The following is a 17,455-nucleotide window of genomic DNA, read 5'->3' on the forward strand; positions in this document are numbered from 1 at the left end:
ACTTGACTGAGCCATTTCCAAATGGGAGACACTGAAAAAACTGAGAGTTGAGCCCTGGTGAACCTCTGCTGGAGAGCTCAGGGTGTGAGCTCTTGGTAAGGAAGAGCTTTGAAGCAGGAATCTCTTGTGCCAACAGCCCCTCTTTGTGGTTTCAGGGCTACTACAAGAGGACCCTGGAGTACCCCCTGATCCGGGAGTGGAAGAGGATGGGCTGCTTTGCTGTCCCCATGGTGCATTCCACGTTCCTCATTGACCTGAGGAAGGAGGCCTCTGCCAAGCTGGCCTTCTACCCCCCACACCAGGACTACACCTGGAGCTTCGATGACATCATGGTCTTTGCCTTCTCCAGCCGCCAGGCAGGTGTGTCCAGGGCTCCTGCTGGGGAGGGCTCCCTCCTAGAGACACACAGGCTTCCACTGCAGGGGCACAGCCCCAGAGTCCTGGGTGGGCTTCCATGGGGAGTTCAGACCCTGCTCCCTTTCCTCTCTGGGATCTGGGCAGGGGTATCCAGCAGCCGGAGACTGGAAAGGCAGTTTTGGATTGCTGCTTGTTTCAGAGGATGTGGGGGCTGTTCCTGGGATGAGGCAATATGTCAGAGACAAAATGTGGGGTTCCACCCTAGGTTGGTGTCACAGCAGGTGAACACAGGGGTGTGCCGGGAGAGTGGAAGGTGGTCTGGGGGTGAGGTATCTAAAGTTACCACTTCCAAAGGATCCATGAGGAAAGGGGTGAGGACAAGGGACTCTTCTTAAACCATATGATCCTAGAACAGTTCAGGTTAGGGGGGACTTTACAGCTCAACTCATTCCACGCTGTGGGCACAGACACCTTTTCCACTAGACCAGGTTGCTCCAAGCCCCATCTAACCTGGCCTTGGGTACTTCCAGGGAGAGGAAATCTCTGGCTGTTGATGTTTTAAGAGAGCTCCAGATGTTGCTGGGACATCACTGTCTCTGAAGTGCCTTGTGCTGCTGCTGTTCATGCTTGTGATGAGGATGTTTAGTCCCATTTATTTCTGGAGAGTGGCTCTTGGGGATGTTCTGTCTCCAGCTGTCCAGGCCGCCAGACCTGTGTGTAGCAGTGTCACAGCTGAAGGGGGCTCCCAGGACTGCAGTGGCCATCTGTGTTTTTCCTTGCCTGCTGCATTGAAAAGGGAAAAGTTTGGGGCATTATAAGGAAAAAGGGATTGGTGAAACCTCAGCAGCACCATGAGTGCCTTCTGTTCAGAAGTGAGTGGTTTGGTGGGGTGAATTATCAAGGAGAAGTTATTCATGAATCCTCTGAGTGATGTGCAGTTGGTGCTCCCTGTCCTCTGCAGAAGATGGAAAGGTAAGGAGAGCAGGAAGGCTCTTGGGAGCAGGCAGGCAGGGAGAAAGCCAAGGGAAGAAGGGTGGGTGCTGTTGTTGTTGTTCTGCAGGCTGAGCCTCCCTTCCCACTGATCCCAGAGCAGCACAGCAGCCACCAGCTGCCTGTAGCTTCCCTTGTAGTGCTGGGTCTGGTTGGCAGCACCAGAAATGATGTTGTTGTCTTGGCAGGGTGAGCAGGGCGTTCTCAGAACCAGCTGTGGGAGGATGAGGAGTGTCAGATAAGATGAATGGTGGAGGAGAGGCAGCAAGAGCTGAGATTGGAGCCCTTGGGAGGCAGAGGTGAGAAGGGAATTGCAGAGCAGCTTCAGGGTCCTGACTTTCAGGACCATGAAAGTCCTGAGTGGACCATGAAAGTCAGGCCATGAGTGCAGAAGCACAGAGTGAGACCCCCAAGGCCATTCAGTTCAGTGTTTCCCCAGCACACAAATCCATCACTGAACCGTGTCCCCAAGTGTCACCTCTTGGCTCCAGAGGAGAGCTGAGGTTTAAGTTTGGAGAGCAAAGCAGGCTGCTTAAAATCTACCCCTCCACTCCTTCCCTCTGACAGCTCTCCCAGAAGTGCAGCCTCCAGCCCCTGTGGTAACTGCAGTGCATTAGCTCCAGCTGCTTCAGAAATATTTCAGGGATTCAAACCCATCATTTTTCCTTCTGTCCTGCAACACCAGCTTTTTCCAGGACTGACCCATGACATGGAAGGCTCTGCTCCAGCTGTCTGGCCTGTTCATCTGCTCAGATTGTTCACTTGTGTCCTGAGCTCAGTCTTGTCACCCAGGATAAAGGGATGACATCCAAGTTCAGAAATGTGAAAAATGTGTGTGCTTTGAAGGAAATTTCTTTTTGGAGTAATTTCACTTACTTTCCCTCAAGTCAGAAATTATACTGGCTTTTGTCCAGGCCAAAAGCTGTGCTTAAAAAATCATCAATTCCCAACAGGCAATGTGCTGCTGGAAGCAGCTGTTCTGTGGTGCTCCAAAGAGCATCCCACCTCAGGGAGAGGACGTGGCCTGTGTGGGAGTGCTGCATCTGAGCAGAGCTGAATGGGGGGGTTACTGCCAGCACTGCACTCTGCAGAGCCCCTTGCACTCACAGGAGAGCTTTCAGCCAGGTCAGCCTGGAGAAAAGGAGGCTCAGGTGAGACCTTAGAGATCCTTCCAGAGCCTAAAGGAGCCTCCAGGAGAGCTGGAGAGGGACTTGGAGAAGGGGAATGGCTTCCCACTGCCAGAGGGCAGGGTCAGATGGGATATTGGGAAGGAATTGTTCTCTGTGAGGGTGGGCAGGCCCTGGCACAGGGTGCCCGGAGAAGCTGTGGCTGCCCCTGGATCCCTGGAAGTGTCCAAGGCCAGGCTTGGATGGGGCAATGGAAGCTGTCTCTGCCCATGGCAGGGGGTGGCACTGGATGGGCTTTATGGTCCCTTCCAACCCAAACCATTCCATGATTCCATGATCTCCTGAGCTGCCTTTTAGGCTGGGTCTCTGAAGCCCTTGATCCAGCCAGCAGGAAGGTCTGGTCACAGGGAAATGGGGGCAATTTTGGTTTCTTAACTGTAGCTGTGGTTTTAGGCTGTGACTGTAAATCCTGGACACTGCCTTTAAAGCCCATTAAGAAGAATAATACAAGCACCTGTAGTTTTTCTATCCCTTGTAGCAATCATTTAATTTTGTTATAAAAACAGAGCTGGAGAGCGAGTTCCCCTCCCTCCTTTATGGGAGCTTTACCATTTTCAAGTGCATTTAATCCCAGACAGAGCAGGAACACTGGTGTGAATCTGTGCAGATTATGTTCAAGGCAGCGGAAGATAAGAGCGGAGATCAGTGAGCCAGATAAGATTAGTTGATTAGATCAGTGCCAAATCCATTCATGTCTGCAGGTAGAAGTTTTTTATTGTGCCATTTACCTAAATTGCAGCTGACAGCTGAATGTGTTTTGGCAAGGAGCATAGCCAGCAATTTACTTGTAGAACTTAAAATGAGAGAAACACCAGAGTCATTAGTGCCAACAGTTCCACTCTGCTAAAAATACCGTGGATTAGGGGCACTGACAGATGAAAGCATCAGCTCACCAGGTAGTGTCTGCTTTTCATTTATTTCCTCGAGGGAGGGGGCTGATTAAGCTTGTTTCATTAAAAATAATTAAAAAAAGAAAGACAAAGGCAGTTTTTGGCCGGTTGCTCGGGTTCTAGCAGCTTTGATTTGGGTTAATTAATAAATGACCTTACCAGAACTCAATGAAAAACAACGGAAATCCTTCCCTTGGCTTCTCTGGATGTGGCCTTTGAGCATGTTGCCTGATGTGAAAGGCAGAGTTACAGCCAGTGAGCAAATCCTTGTCATCTCAGAGGGAAAAGTGTTCTGCTGATGCTGGAATGTTCCCACTGGATGAGGCTGTGCCCTGCAAATGCATCCACTCCAAGGACAGGCTTTGCACCTTCTCTCTGTTTCCCACCTTCAACAAGCAGTTGCAAAAGCTTTTGAGTACAAGGGTGTTAATGTTGTCACATCTGTTCTCCTCACTGGTGTCTCACTGGGATTTTCCTTTCATCTTCAGGGCACAGTAAAAATTAGTTCTGGAGAGGAAAGGACTGTGTTTGGTGGTGACTTGGCATTTCAAAGGTTGTTGTTATATGTATTCCTTGAAGCCTTTTGCCAGCACAGGTGAAAATGTATCACCTATATTTCCTAGCCAAAGCAAAAGGAAGCAGTGATAAAGAACAGAATGGGTTGAGTTAGAAGGGACCTTAAAGATCATCTTGTTTCAGGGACACATTCCACTATCCCAGCTTGCTCCAAGCCTCATTCAACTTGGCCTTGGACACTGCCAGGGATCCAGGGGCAGCCACAGCTTCTCTGGGCACCCTGTGCCAGGGCCTCAGCCCCCTCACAGGGAACAATTCCTTCCCAATATCCAATCTAAACCCACTCTGTTTCAGTGGGAAGCCACAGCCCCTGTCAGCCCAGGCCCTTGGAGGGTTGGTTAGGCAGCCAGTGGGAATTGGTTTTATGGGAGAGGCCACTTGCTGCCAGCCAGGCAAAACAGAAAGTGGAACTGGAATGATTCTGATTGTTTGCTTATGAGGCAGAACTATTTGGGACTGAGCTCCTGGCACAAGTGTGTTTGTGGCAGTGCAGTGCCCTGGTAGCAGGGCTGATTTCTGCTTCTCTGTGATCCCCAGGAGTCCAGATGTTCATCTGCAACCGTGAGCACTACGGGTTCCTTCCCATGCCCCTGAAGCCGCAGCAGTCGCTGCAGGAGGAAGCTGAGAATTTTGTGCACACCCTGATCGAGGCCATGAGTGAGTTGCTGTGCCCTTGCCATGATAGACCCCCCAGGTTAATGCCTGCAGAGCTCTCCTGCCAGCAGCCCAGCTCTCATTCTCTTGCAAGTCTGCATCCCAACCTGTCTGCTCTAATCTTGTTTTGATACACAGCTTTCGAAATTTTCCACAACTTCTCTACCTAGAGATGTAATTGCTTCATGGTCAGGTCAACTCCATCCACAAAATCCCTCAACTTCCCTAGATCAAATGCATCCTTCATGTGGAAAAGGGTGCTGCATGTCCGTGTTTTATTCCTGCTGTCTGTCTGGCACATGGCTGCTGGCTCTGGCTGTGCCATGTGGTGCTTCCTGCTGTTCCCATGCTGCAGTGGCTCCTCATCCCGGGATCCCGGGAGGGAGGGAGACACCTTCAGACAGGTCATGTCCACTGCAAGGAGCGCTCGGGGGTGACTCTGGGGTCTCTCCTCTCTTTCAGTCGATCGCCCTCCCGTGGAGCCCTCTCAGTACATCTCTGTGCCCCCGAAGCACCCTGACAAGATGGGCTTTGATGAAGTAAGGAGCCTGCTCTGCTCTTTATTGTCTTGTCTTCTCACTCATCACCTGATCCTTAATATGTCCCTTCCAATATAAACCATTAAACATGGGTTTAATCCAGCCAGGAAGAGAAGGCAGAAGTGAGGCTGAAAAACAAGTTAACTCCTCTGTTCTTGTGCTGTTTGCTCTACATCTGATTCTGCAGAGCAGCTTGGCCTCCCTTCCATCTGTGACAGTAATTGGGCCTTTGGTGAAGCTCTCCAGTGGCAGGAGGGAAGGATTTCTCTCACCTGAGAGAGACCCTGGAGAGCTGAGAGCAGGTGGGGGATGCAGGCTCACAGCTGAGTTCTGGCCCACCTTGGACACCCCCAGGGATGCAAACCGTGGGAGAGAGCTGGAGAGGGACGTGCCAGGCTCTGCTTGCCTGGTGTCTGTGTTATTCCCAGAGCCAGCAGCCCCTGTGTGTGCAGCTGCAGGGTGGCTCTGGGACTGAGGGAGTTGTGGGGATCAGGGGAGCCTTTGTCTTCTTGCTGTGCCCTGCTCCATCTGTCTGTGGGGCTCCTGAGGCTGAACCCAACCCAGCTGTGTGTCTGTGTTTAAGGCACAGCTGGAACAGTTTTTTTTCCATGTTGTCCTTTGTGGCTGTGCTGTATTTATCCAGTTTATTGTTCTTTAATTTGTACTGAGCTGAAATTCGTTCTGCTTCTTACTGAGATGAGGATTTGCTCTGTAGGCTACAAGGCTGTGCTTGTACCAGCCTGCCTGGGACTAAAAAACATCCCTGAGTCCCTGAGGGTTACCTGCAGTGAGGGCTTCAGTCCTCAGCCCTCCACCAGTCTCCTCAAGGCTTTGGATAGAGCCCTGCCCAGACATCTCTGTTCCCAGCCTTGGCTCTCTGCTCTGGCAGGGATCACAGTGGATTTTCAGTGCCAGAAGTAATCACAAAAATCCTTTCTTTACCATGGCCTTGTACTTGGATGGTGGCCCTGCTGATAATCCTAAATCCAGGCAGTGACAGTGTTCCCCTAGGATTGATGCTGCAGATGGTCATGTTATTCTGTTTTATACAAACCTAAACATCCTGTGTCTTTGGAAATTACAGACTTGGCTTTAACTGCTCTCTCCTCATTTTCTTCATCCTGAAAGAGCAAGTTTCCTCTGTGAACATCCATAAAAAGTAGTTATTAGATAAGAAACCTCTACACTTTCAACTCAAAACCAAGCTCAGCTTTTTGACAAATTCTAGACAACCTGGAGCGAACACACACGTGGTATTTTCACAAGACCTGCTTTTCCAGAGGGGCTGCTGGAGAGGGCTGGATCAGGACTTCCCTTCTCCCTCCCTCCCAGCTGGGAGTGTGATGTCCTGGTGTCTTTGTGTTCCCCCCAGATTTTCATGATCAACCTGAAGCGCCGCAAGGACCGGCGGGATCGGATGCTGCGGACGCTCTACGAGCAGGAGATTGCAGTGAAGGTAGTGGAGGCTGTGGATGGAAAGTGAGTTTTGGTTGGGCTTGAGGATGTTTTCAGAGTGGGATGTGCTTTACTGCTTCACAGCATCTCCTTGGGTGCCCTGAACTACTTCAGCAGGGCAGGGTTTGGCTGGAGGGGGAGCTGAGCACCACTCGGATCTCCCCGACCATCTGCTGGGACAATTCCGCTCTGTTTCTTTCCTCCTTTGCCATTAGTCAGTCTCTGGATTTGTGGATATTAGAGGGCTTTTCCAATATTAATAATAATTCTGTGATTCTAAGGTATATTAAAACTTTTTAATAATGAGTAACCAAGGCAGAAATGTTGAGTCTGTGAGTTGCAAAAAGGCCTGAAGGAAAAAGGAGCCCACATACCATCTAGTGGTCTTGAAGACTTGGGATCCTATTAAAGCCTCAGAAAGTTAATCAAAGCCAAGCACCTGGCAAGAGGATTGTCCCACAGGAAGTTTTTGGCAGAGTTAAAGGTAATTGATGGTCCCATGAAAAGTCTTTGGCAGAGTTAAGGATACGGTTTATCAGCTTGACTAAGAGATGTAAATCAAGAAGTTAATTTTCCTTTCTGTTTTTGAGCAAAACAAGTGTAGGAATTTCTCAAGGTGTGCCTTTTCCCTGACCATCAGCAGCATTCCCCATGCTGTGCCTGTGTCTGGCTTGAAGTGACTTACTGTTTTGCAATGGTGATAAATACTTTGTGTTTCCCAGAGCACTGAACACGAGTCAGCTGAAAGCTCTCAGCATCGAAATGCTGCCGGGGTACCGGGACCCCTACTCCTCCAGGCCCCTGACCAGAGGAGAGATTGGCTGCTTCCTGAGCCACTACTACATCTGGAAGGAGGTGAAGGCTTTGGGGGGCCTTGAGGGTCCTGCAGGAAGGTGCTGTGTCCTGGTGCACAGCCAGTCCTGGTGCAGAGCACTGGATCCAGCCGAGGTGTCTGGAAGTGTAGGATAGGAGTGATTTCCTTGGATTGCAGGGCTTTTCTTGAATGCAGTGTTCACCTTTCACACCTCCCCTTTCCTTTTACAATACCTACAGGGGCTCCAAGAGAGCTGGAGAGGGACTTGGAACAAGGGATGGAGGGACAGTACAAGGGGGAATGGCTTCCCACTGCCAGAGGGCAGGTTAGATGGAATGTTGGGAAGAAGTTCTTCCCTCTGAGGGTACTGAGGCCCTGGCACAGGGTGCCCAGAGAAGCTGTGGCTGCCCCTGGATCCCTGGATGTGTCCAAGGCCAGGTTTGATGGTGCTTGGGGCTACCTGGGACAGTGGAAGGTGTCCTTGCCCATGGCAGGGGTGGAAGGAAATAATCTTTAAGGTCCCTTCCAACCCAAACCATTCAGGGATTCTGTGTTTCATTTGCCCTCAGCTCCAAGTAATTTTTATCAGAACACTTTCATGACTGTTTTTGCAGTCCATCGAATATCCTGCCTGGGGCAGGCTTGCTTAGAAGAAAGGCAAGAACGTTTTAAAAAGCAAGTGGGGTTAAGGAAACACTCCTGGTTTTTTCCCCTTATTCTCCATCTGAGCAGGAGCAAGTTCCAGTGGCTTGGCATAGAACGTATATGTCACAGAGTGGTTCTCCAGCTTCCTGCCTGCGTGGTCTGGGAGGCATTGGCAGGTCAGGGTGGCGCCAGTGACAGCAGGGCACCCATGGGGGCCACTGAGCTCACGCTGGAGCCCTCATGTTTCAGGTGGTGAGCAGGGGCCTGGAGAAGACCCTGGTCATTGAGGACGATGTGCGCTTCGAGCACCAGTTCAAGAGGAAGCTCATGAAGCTGATGGACGACATCGAGCAAGCTCAGTTAGACTGGGAGCTGATGTAAGTTCCTGCTCCTCTGGGAGGTCCTGGGCACCTGGGGAGGTTGGCAGCACTGCTGGGGCATGGCAGAGGTGCAGGTTGATGCTGCAGGGCACAGTGTTCTTGGTAGCGCTTCCCACCAAGGCAGCTCCACCCTCTGGAGCAGCTGTTGCCAGGGCACCATCCCTGCCCGTGGTGTGGACAATGTTGTTTGACTCAGCTGTGTTGGAGATGCTGACAGAGGAACCCGCACAGCTCAGTCCTGAGCCTCAGACTGTGTCATCTTAGCTCCCTTAGGAAGCCTCTCACAGCTGTCCCACCCACTGGATTAAGGCTTGGATAGTGGTGCAGGATGGAAATCTGTGAGCTGGGTCAGGGATTATTCTGGGACTGGCCCTTTGCCCTGGCCTGGCTGGCACAAACAGTCATGTCCTAATTGCTGTGGTGGGATGGTGTTCGCAGGGGTCTTAGGATGAGGGAAAAGATGAGGATCTGACTCCATGTTTCAGAAGGCTTGATTTATTATTTTATGATATATATTATATTAAAACTATACTAAAAGAATAGAAGAAAGGATTTCATCAGAAGGCTAGCTAAGAATAGAAAAAGAAAGAATGATAACAAAGGCTTGTGTTTCAGACAGAGAGTCCGAGCCAGCTGACTGTGATTGGCCATTAACTAGAAACAACCACATGAGACCAATCACAGATCCACCTGTTGCATTCCACAGCAGCAGATAACCATTGTTTACATTTTGTTCCTGAGGCCTCTCAGCTTCTCAGGAGAAAGAATCCTAAGGAAAGGATTTTTCATAAAATGTGTCTGTGACACTATGGATTCACTTTGGTCCCATCTCCTTTTCTGACCCCTGCAGCTACATTGGCCGGAAAAGGATGCAGGTGCAGGAGCCTGAGAGAGCCGTTCCCAATGTCCGGAACCTGGTGGAGGCTGATTACTCCTACTGGACCCTGGGCTACGCCATCTCCTTCCATGGGGCTCAGAAGCTCATCGGGGCTGAGCCTTTCAGCAAGATGCTGCCCGTGGATGAATTCCTGCCCATCATGTACAACAAGCACCCTGTGTAAGTTCCTCTGTGGCTCAGGGGGAGATGGGCTGGATTTTGCTGACTGATCTTAAACCAGGTCTTGTTGGTAGCCTGGTTGGTGGGGGACTCCTTGTGGTGCTTGGTTTTGTCCTCCTGGCACAGGTCAGAGGAGGTGACAAAGTGGAATGCCTGGGGCAGGGCTTGTGGGCTGCTTGTCTGAGGCACTTGTCTGTCTCTGGGAGCAGGCTTTGGTTGTACAGGTGTGTGTGGTTGTAAGGAAACGGTTCTGGCTGTACCCCAGCACCTCTCCCCACTCCCAGACCAGTCTGCTCCCTGCACTGGCCATGTCTCCCAGGGACAAGCTTGGCACCAGTGAGGTTCCTCTGTTGCTGACGGCATTTCTCTCCCCCGTAGCACAAAGTACATGGAGTACTACGAGCCCAGAGACTTGAAGGCCTTCTCAGCAGAACCCCTGCTTGTTTACCCCACGCACTACACGGGGCAGCCGGGCTACCTCAGCGACACAGAGACCTCCACCATCTGGGACAACGAGACCGTGTCCACAGACTGGGACAGAACGCACTCCTGGAAGTCCCGGCAGCAGGGCAAGATCCACAGCGACGCCCAGAACAAGGACGCGCTGCCCTCCCAGCCCTCCCTGGACACGCCGTCAGCCAGGGACGAGCTATGACTGCCCACCTCCCTGGGATTCTGACAGCTGAACCTGCCTCACACTTTAGCTTTTCACCCTTGAAAGTTGTAGAGCAGCTCTTCATGTGGTCTCCTTCCCACCACTCCCAAGGGCCAGACACCTGCCCAGGCCGCCGAGGACAGGGTGGGGCACCAAGGAGGAAGCAGAACAAGCGTTCCAGATCCAAGCAAAAGCCCTGGCAAGCTTTTGTTAGAAGAAAACCAGCCTGGAATGACGTGGTTCCACAGTTCCTCATGTAGAACACTGTATTTATAAAGATTAATATATAGAGGTGTACAAATGTCAGTGCCTTTCGGAATGGCTGTACCTGGGCTGTTCCCTCACTGTTACTCCTTGTAGGTCTGTAGGCTTTTACCACCCTGTTTGCTGAGCATCTGGGGGATTTGGGTTTGTTTTCCAAAGGGATCTCTATCAGAATCAAGATGTTTCCCCAAAGTGTTCAGTGCAGGAGAGCAGTGCTCCTCTGTCGTGTCCTCTCCCCGTCACACTCCTGTACCAAAACCAGTGCTGGCTTCCCATCAGCTCATTTTTAATCTTGCTGCATCCCATCTAAACAGGCCTCTGGATCCAGAACAGATGTCTTGGAATGTCTGAAGTCATGGAAGCCATGCAAGTGGAGGTAGCTGGATTTATTTATCTCTGCATTGCCTGAAGGGAATGCAGGCAGAGCTGGTCCATGTCACATCCTGCTTCACCCCTGCCTCAACTTAGTCCTTCAGGAAAGCAAAACCCCACAACGTATTGGCAGGCCTGTTTATTCAGGCCATAACAGCAAGTGTAGAAGTTTTGGGAACTTAAAATGTAAGAAGTTAGGTTACAAACTCTCCTTCTAAAACCAAAAGAACCTACAGCAATGTAACTCTCTCAACAGCCCGATAGAATTGTGTGTCACAGGACGGAAGGGCGACTTGCCTGGATATTTTTTCATGTGAGGAGTGAACTTTTCTGTGTTTTGGATGAGTTCTGATGTTTTTGCTGTTGGCTCACATGCCAGCAGGATATGGTGTTTATTTTTTTTTAAAAAACCTTTCTCAGAGGCCAGGTGATCATGGACTGTACTGGCACAGACCCCGAGCTTCTGGGTAGCAGGAGGATTCCCTCCTGGAATTGCTATCTGGGGGCTCACCTGCTGGCAGATCCGTGCATTGAGTATGTGTGGCTGGGGTTTTGGTTTTAATTTTTGTTTGTTTTGAATAATTACTGATCAATGTTGTGCTTTCTGCTGCAGAAGACATGTTATTACCTGTCAGCCGGTCTGATAATACATAGAACCTGGTGCAAGATGAGCAGCTCTGTGTGTTCTTCATTGTGTGGGAGAGTCCTGGAAGGGTTTGGGTTGTGGAAGGCACCACTGAAGGTCCCACAGTCCAAGCCTCTGCCATGGGCAGGGACACCTTTCATTACACCAGGTTGCTCCAAGCCCCCTCCAGTCTGACCCTGAATGTTTCTGGCGGTTAATGGAAGTCCAGCTCAAGGGATTCCTGGCCCCGTCCCTCTGCAGGTTGTGATTCTGCAGTTCCCACCCGGAAGCCAAGTTCCTGCTGGTGTCCATGTGGGAGCAGATGCCCACAATACCTGGTGAGTATGGATGCTGCTTCCTGCCTCACATTGCCTCTTGCTTCCTCTGCAGGTCTCTTGCTTTATGAGCCCACATGGCCTGTGTGAAGGACACTGGAAGTCTTCACCCCCTCCACCCCAGCACCAGGCCTTGGATCTCCTCTTCTGGAGTGGAATTTTTCCAGTTACAGTCTCATCTCAAGCATGACCAGTGCATGAGATGAGGCCAGAGTCGTTCATGATACCCCCTCCATGCTGGCCACAGCTCCAGTGAGTATTGTTCCTCTTCCACAGGTTAACCTCCTGTCAATGGACCAATCCACTGGTTCTCTTTCAAGGGTCAGGTTCCCTCCATTCAACAATAAAGTGTTCTTCATTATCTTGTTGACGTGTACAACCAAGGGGCAAATGTGGCAGTGCCTTAGACATGACCTTAGGTCCCTGACACAATTTTGTTGGGTTTTTTACTCAGCTAATGGGTTTCAGAACTGAGCAGGAGCACCATCTTTGAACCAGCCTTCTGGCAGCTTCTTCACAAGGCAGGCTGTGGAGGCAGGCCCTAAAAATGGTTAATTGTAGTAGGGACTGCTTGGAACCCACCAGCTTGGTCTTTGCTGTGGGCTAAGGATGGAAAAGTGCTGCTGTGCTCTCAATATGGCATGTGAAATTCCAAGTTCACCAATGGATTGTATTGATCCTGAAGGAAATGGAGTGAGGTCCTGGTGTTGGGTTTTGTGGCCTGAGGTAGTTCAAAAATCAGATTCAGGTGCTTTTTGTTGTGTCTTCCTTAGTGTAAGATGAGAGGGCCAGGGCAGCTGTAGTTCAGGGACTGAGTGTGAGACTTGTGGGCAGCTTTAGGAGCCTCCCCTCATGCTGAAGTGATTTGTGAGACAGCAGAAAGGGGCTGTAGTGAGTAAACTGTTAATCTGAATGTTGGTATTGTGTGCAGGGAGGGGAAAACACAACAAAGATTGGGAGAGCAGGAGGAAAAACACACAGTAGGGAGAAATGGATACACTCAAAGGCATTTTTGTATTATCTGGCCTCAGAAGTCATTCAGTGGCTCAAAAGAGAATAATTTCATGCAGAAGACGTAAAACTGGTCTGCAATCTTAATTACCCAGTTATGGAAATCTTTAAGCTGAAACCTCAGGAAATTGCACAAAATATCCCTGTCTCTCAGAGGCTGCTGTGTGCATGGCTGATGGGCTGGAAGGGCTTTGGTCCTTTGGAGAGGCTGAAGAAAGTGACAGCAAGGCAAGTGCTCTGAGGTGTTTTTACACATCTGACATGCACTAATAATAGGAAATTGACCGATTCCAGGCAAATATTAATGAAAAACAATTTATATACTTATCATATAAAGATTATAGGTAAGCAGTTAAAAACATAACATATATAAACATTTGCAAAGTGTAATTTTAAAATCCAGAACATTTATGTTTCAGCTTAACACTGCCATACACCTCTGAGTGAGCAGTACTATATACAGTAGGAGCTATGCTATGTACACAAGGAACTGCACTGTACAGACCCCAAAAACAGAGAAAACTGAACTTCTAGTTTGCCCCAACTCTGGGCAAAGGTTAAGGCTCAGTAACAACCCCCCTCTGTCACCCTATAATAAACAACTGGAATTCATAAATTGTTCAGGCTGTGACCTACACCAGGCTTGTGGGACCTGCTGTAGGACTCTTGCATGTAGAGCAGACCTACAGTTGGTCTGTTTTACCTACCTGTAAACAGAAGTGGTAAATCCAAATGTAGTGTAAAACTTAACCTGAGCCCAGTGCTGCAAATTAGTGCCACAGAACTGGGGGTAAAAGGCCCAAGCATGGATAAAACTCTGTTTTAACTAATGATCCTTAAGAATCCTATAAGCTGTTTGTTTGGATAATAGCTCCTAAATCTGTGCAGGGATGCACAGTGCTACCAGCAGAACCAGAAATACTCTGTGTATTTCATGTGTCTCAAACCAGGGCTGCTTACAATCCAATGTCTTACTTATGGCTTTTGAAGAGGTTCAGATTTCAGTTCCAGCAGAGGAATTGCACATTGGGAGGACATCCATCCATCACATGGAGTGCACACAGAAGGCATCAGGTTCTGGTCCATGGCTTAACCAAGTCCAAGGGAAACCACCCTGTTGTGACATTCAGACCTCCATCCAACACAAAGTAGTGTTTGTCCCATTCATGAAGTTCATGCAAAGGCAAGTGCAGTTCATTCATTTTACAGTTCTTTGGAAACAAGATCCAAAATGGGTCATTCTCTGGTATAGAACAAGTGCAAAAAATTCTCAGCTGGTTCAGGCAGACATACTCAGAATTTGCTTCAGTTCTATAAAAATAAGTTCAGATGATCTTTTTCTGTATAATACTGGCATGAAGGAGACCCTTTTCTCACAGAGATGGCTCATGGCGTGTCCTCAAGACAAATGCAGCAGCCTGGAGCCTTTGCACCAGGGCTGCCCATTGCTCCCATTGCACATTTTCAGCAGGGGATTCTGACAGATTCCCTGTGACCCGGGAGGGCAGTGCAGGTGCAGCCTCAGCCCAGCAGCTCTGCCCTCTTCCTCAGGATGAAGTCGAAGTTGACGTGGCTGTTCATGCCGTAGAACACGTTGGCATCACGGGGGAACACCAGCTCTGCACAACAGGGCCACAGCAGAGTTAGAGGGGAGGGGGCACAGCAGCAGCAAAGCTGAGACAGGACAGTGTGGGCAGGGCCAGCAGCATTGGGAGCAGGGGGAAAGGGAGTATGCTCAGCCTGGCAGAGGCCCTGGCAGACTCTCAGAGAAGGCTGAAGGTGGGTGGGATCCAAGGGCCTGGTGCCAGGAAGGCAGAACATCACCCCCACCCAAAATCCTGTGGTCAGCCCATGGCTGCAAGGCACACATGGAGTCAGCCTGGCAGCCCAGGAGCTGGCTGTGCCTGTGGGAAGGGGGCTGTGCTGACAGAAACCACTCCTGAGCAGCCAGGGGGTTCTCACTGGCAGCTGTGACCCATCAGCAGCATTTCTAATGCTTCCCGTTTTACTCTTCCCTTTGAAATCCAACAGAACTTTGCAGGCAGCAGCAGAGTTCTGCTTCCCTACCTTTGTCCTCAGAGATGACCTGCACAAGCTCATAATCTTCAACTGCATCAGGCTCCAGGTTGTGCTTCAGCAAGGCTCGCTGGGTGACATCAGGGATTCTGTCTTGGTTGGTTATCTGCAAAGATAAGGTGCAATGAGAGATTCTTCTCATTCACTCTTGTCATTTAGTAGTTAGTAAAAACCTGACTGCTTGTTCTTGGAAGAGATGTCAGAGAACTGAAAGCACAGGTCAGTAACAAAGGGGCAGGTGCTGACAGACACTAGACTTAGCAGTTTTGACATTTGGAGGTGGTGGCTTTTTAGTTCAAGCTGACTCAGGTACAGTACTAGTGAGACAGCAGTAGATGCCAGTGTCTGCTCCCTCTGAGAGACCTCACTCACCAGCCACTGAAGCCCCTGTGAAGAGCTGCTCCAGCTGCTGTTGCAGCCTCCTGCTCTAAGTGCTCCCTTGGACATCCTGCAAAGCCTTCTGGCCTTGTAGCTGGGTTTGCTGTGTGCTGTGCAAGTGCATCTGGAGCAGACAATCAGCTCCTCCAGAGCCTCCTGCAGTCTCACCAGCAGCCAAATCCATCAGGCCCTCAGGGAACAACTTGCTGGATTTGGGGAAGTGAGACCATTAAAATCAGGAACTAAAGATGCTGAGAACTATCACGCTTTTGTTTCCCCCCCAGCTGAGCTAAGCCACGTCACCCACGGTCCAGCACCAGTGGCATTGCTGGGATATGTCTGTGGAATAAGCAGAGAGGGAAATGCCTGAATTCTGGGGCTGCTGGTCTGGCAAGAGAAGGGAGATTGTCCCTTCTTCACTGGGAAAAGCTGTGGAATTAAAGGGCATGTCAGCTCCCTGTTTCCAGAAACCAGCTCCTGGGGAAAGCTGCTCCAGGGAAAACATACCAGCTTATGTGAAAACCTCAATGTGCTCACAGTGCTTCACCTGGACCTTTCTGATAAAACACAAACTCCCATTTCCAGATCAGAAACTTCCCTAAAGCTGTTTCAAGACATCTCATTCCTAGCAGGCTCCATTCTGCATGGCACCATGTGCCATTTTCCCATTCCAGCCAAGTTTGATGAGCCAGTTCAGTGAAGGGGGGCTCTCAGAAGGCAGTGCTGGGTTCAGCCACCCGCCATGGGCACAGGTGCCAAGCCCAGAGCCGTGGCACTCACCAGGATGCTCTTGTAGATGCTGTCCTGGAGCCCGTCCATGCTGACGCGGATGATGCAGGAGCCCTCGCTCTGCCGGTTGTACACGGGCAGCGCTCTGGGGGCACTGCCCAGCACCGAGCCTGAGTCCCTGCAGGGCATGGAGCCACTGTCCAGGCCTGAGCCAGCGTCACACACGGAGCCCTTGCTGCAGCCTGAGCCCTTGTCAGAGCTGATGGAGCCCTTGTCAGAGTCATAGCCCTTGTCAGAGCCCACGGAGCTCTTGTCGTCATTGGAGGCCAGCAGGAATGAGGGTAAGGATGACACCCCTGAGGAAGGCGTGCTCATGGAAGAGTCAGGAGAACAGGAGGATAAGGAGTAGCCAGAGATCTGCACAACAGAAAGGAAAGTGCTGTCACAAAGGGGACACATTTGGTGTGTGTGGCACTGTGCCAGAGGAATGGGAGAACGCAGAAGGCACAGATAAAACCTCAGTCACCCACACTGCCCAGCCTGCTGAACTGAGAACTGAACTTCACTTGATGGATTCCAGCATTTTAGTGACAGTTTCTGTCCTGCTGGGGATGCTCTGGCCTCGCAGTAAGAGCAGCCCAGGAGGTGGCAGCAGATCCAAGGAACAGGATGAGGCTGTGGGCAGCCAGCCATAAACTGGCACCGGCTGGGAAGGAGCAGAAGGGTGTCCCAGGCACTCCTGCTCCAGGGGAGAGCCCTTACACAAGTGGAAATGCACACACCCCCTCCTCTCTGCCTTCTTGAAACTGCCCCCTTCCTTCCCCTGCTCAGCGTTTGCCTTTCCCTCCCTCTGCCTTGCTCAGAATCTTCCTGACAGAACAAACCCACTGTAAAGAACAACACAGAACACTGTGAAAGAGTCCCGACTGGATTACTTCCATTTTTACACATTTCTCTCTCCATTTCACTAAAACCAATGCTTTAGTCAAGACCAAGAGCCCTGGGCCTGCCTGCAGCATGCAGAGGCCCCAGGTGTACCTTTTTCAGAGGGTCCTCAGGACTGGAGACGGGAGTGACACACACATCCTCAGTTTCAGAGTGGTTAAACTCACACGATGAAACACTGGCTGAATCCGTGCTCTCCCCAGAGCTCCCTCCTGCAGGAGAGCTCTTCAGGGGTTGTTCTTTGGGTGGCGTGAACACATCAGTGCCCAGAAAAAGTCTAGGATAGAAAGAAAGAAAGAAAGCATAAAAGCCAGTAAGTGAGAGCTGGGCTGAGCAAAGCTGTCCCTTGGTTCAGAGCGCTTACATTCTGGAGATTTTTCCTCTCTGGTGTGGCCTGTTGTCATTTCCTTTGTGGTGTTTATAGTTTGTCCAGAGGCTTTGTTACAGGCTAACACAACACCTTCCTGACCCAGAGTGCCCACAGCTGCAAGGCCACAACCAGCTCATGCCCCACTAGAACA

The 17,455-nt window shown here is 50.5% G+C and overlaps 2 protein-coding genes across 3 annotated transcripts in view; one reads left to right on the forward strand and one right to left on the reverse strand.

The window, feature by feature from the left end:
* The window catches only part of COLGALT2 (collagen beta(1-O)galactosyltransferase 2), a 46,713-nt gene extending 35,223 nt beyond the window's left edge, over nt 1–11,490 (forward strand). The window contains exons 5-12 of the mRNA XM_058808556.1: nt 156–360; nt 4,538–4,657; nt 5,117–5,193; nt 6,566–6,672; nt 7,371–7,503; nt 8,357–8,484; nt 9,338–9,544; nt 9,923–11,490. Of these exons, the coding sequence (XP_058664539.1) occupies nt 156–360; nt 4,538–4,657; nt 5,117–5,193; nt 6,566–6,672; nt 7,371–7,503; nt 8,357–8,484; nt 9,338–9,544; nt 9,923–10,199 (1,254 nt within the window). The 3' untranslated portion in view covers nt 10,200–11,490. The remainder of the gene's footprint in view (nt 1–155; nt 361–4,537; nt 4,658–5,116; nt 5,194–6,565; nt 6,673–7,370; nt 7,504–8,356; nt 8,485–9,337; nt 9,545–9,922) is intronic.
* A 1,617-nt stretch (nt 11,491–13,107) lies between these two features.
* The window catches only part of RGL1 (ral guanine nucleotide dissociation stimulator like 1), a 76,645-nt gene continuing 72,297 nt past the window's right edge, over nt 13,108–17,455 (reverse strand). For both annotated transcript variants that reach the window (XM_058809053.1, XM_058809052.1), the window contains 4 exons: nt 17,028–17,211; nt 16,041–16,406; nt 14,874–14,988; nt 13,108–14,425 (listed from right to left, as the gene is read on the reverse strand). In XM_058809053.1, coding sequence (XP_058665036.1) covers nt 14,328–14,425; nt 14,874–14,988; nt 16,041–16,406; nt 17,028–17,211 — 763 coding nt within the window. In that variant the 3' untranslated portion in view covers nt 13,108–14,327. The remainder of the gene's footprint in view (nt 14,426–14,873; nt 14,989–16,040; nt 16,407–17,027; nt 17,212–17,455) is intronic.

The sequence above is a fragment of the Ammospiza caudacuta genome, chromosome 7, assembly GCF_027887145.1.
Source record: "Ammospiza caudacuta isolate bAmmCau1 chromosome 7, bAmmCau1.pri, whole genome shotgun sequence".
Taxonomy (NCBI): Eukaryota; Metazoa; Chordata; class Aves; order Passeriformes; family Passerellidae; genus Ammospiza; species Ammospiza caudacuta.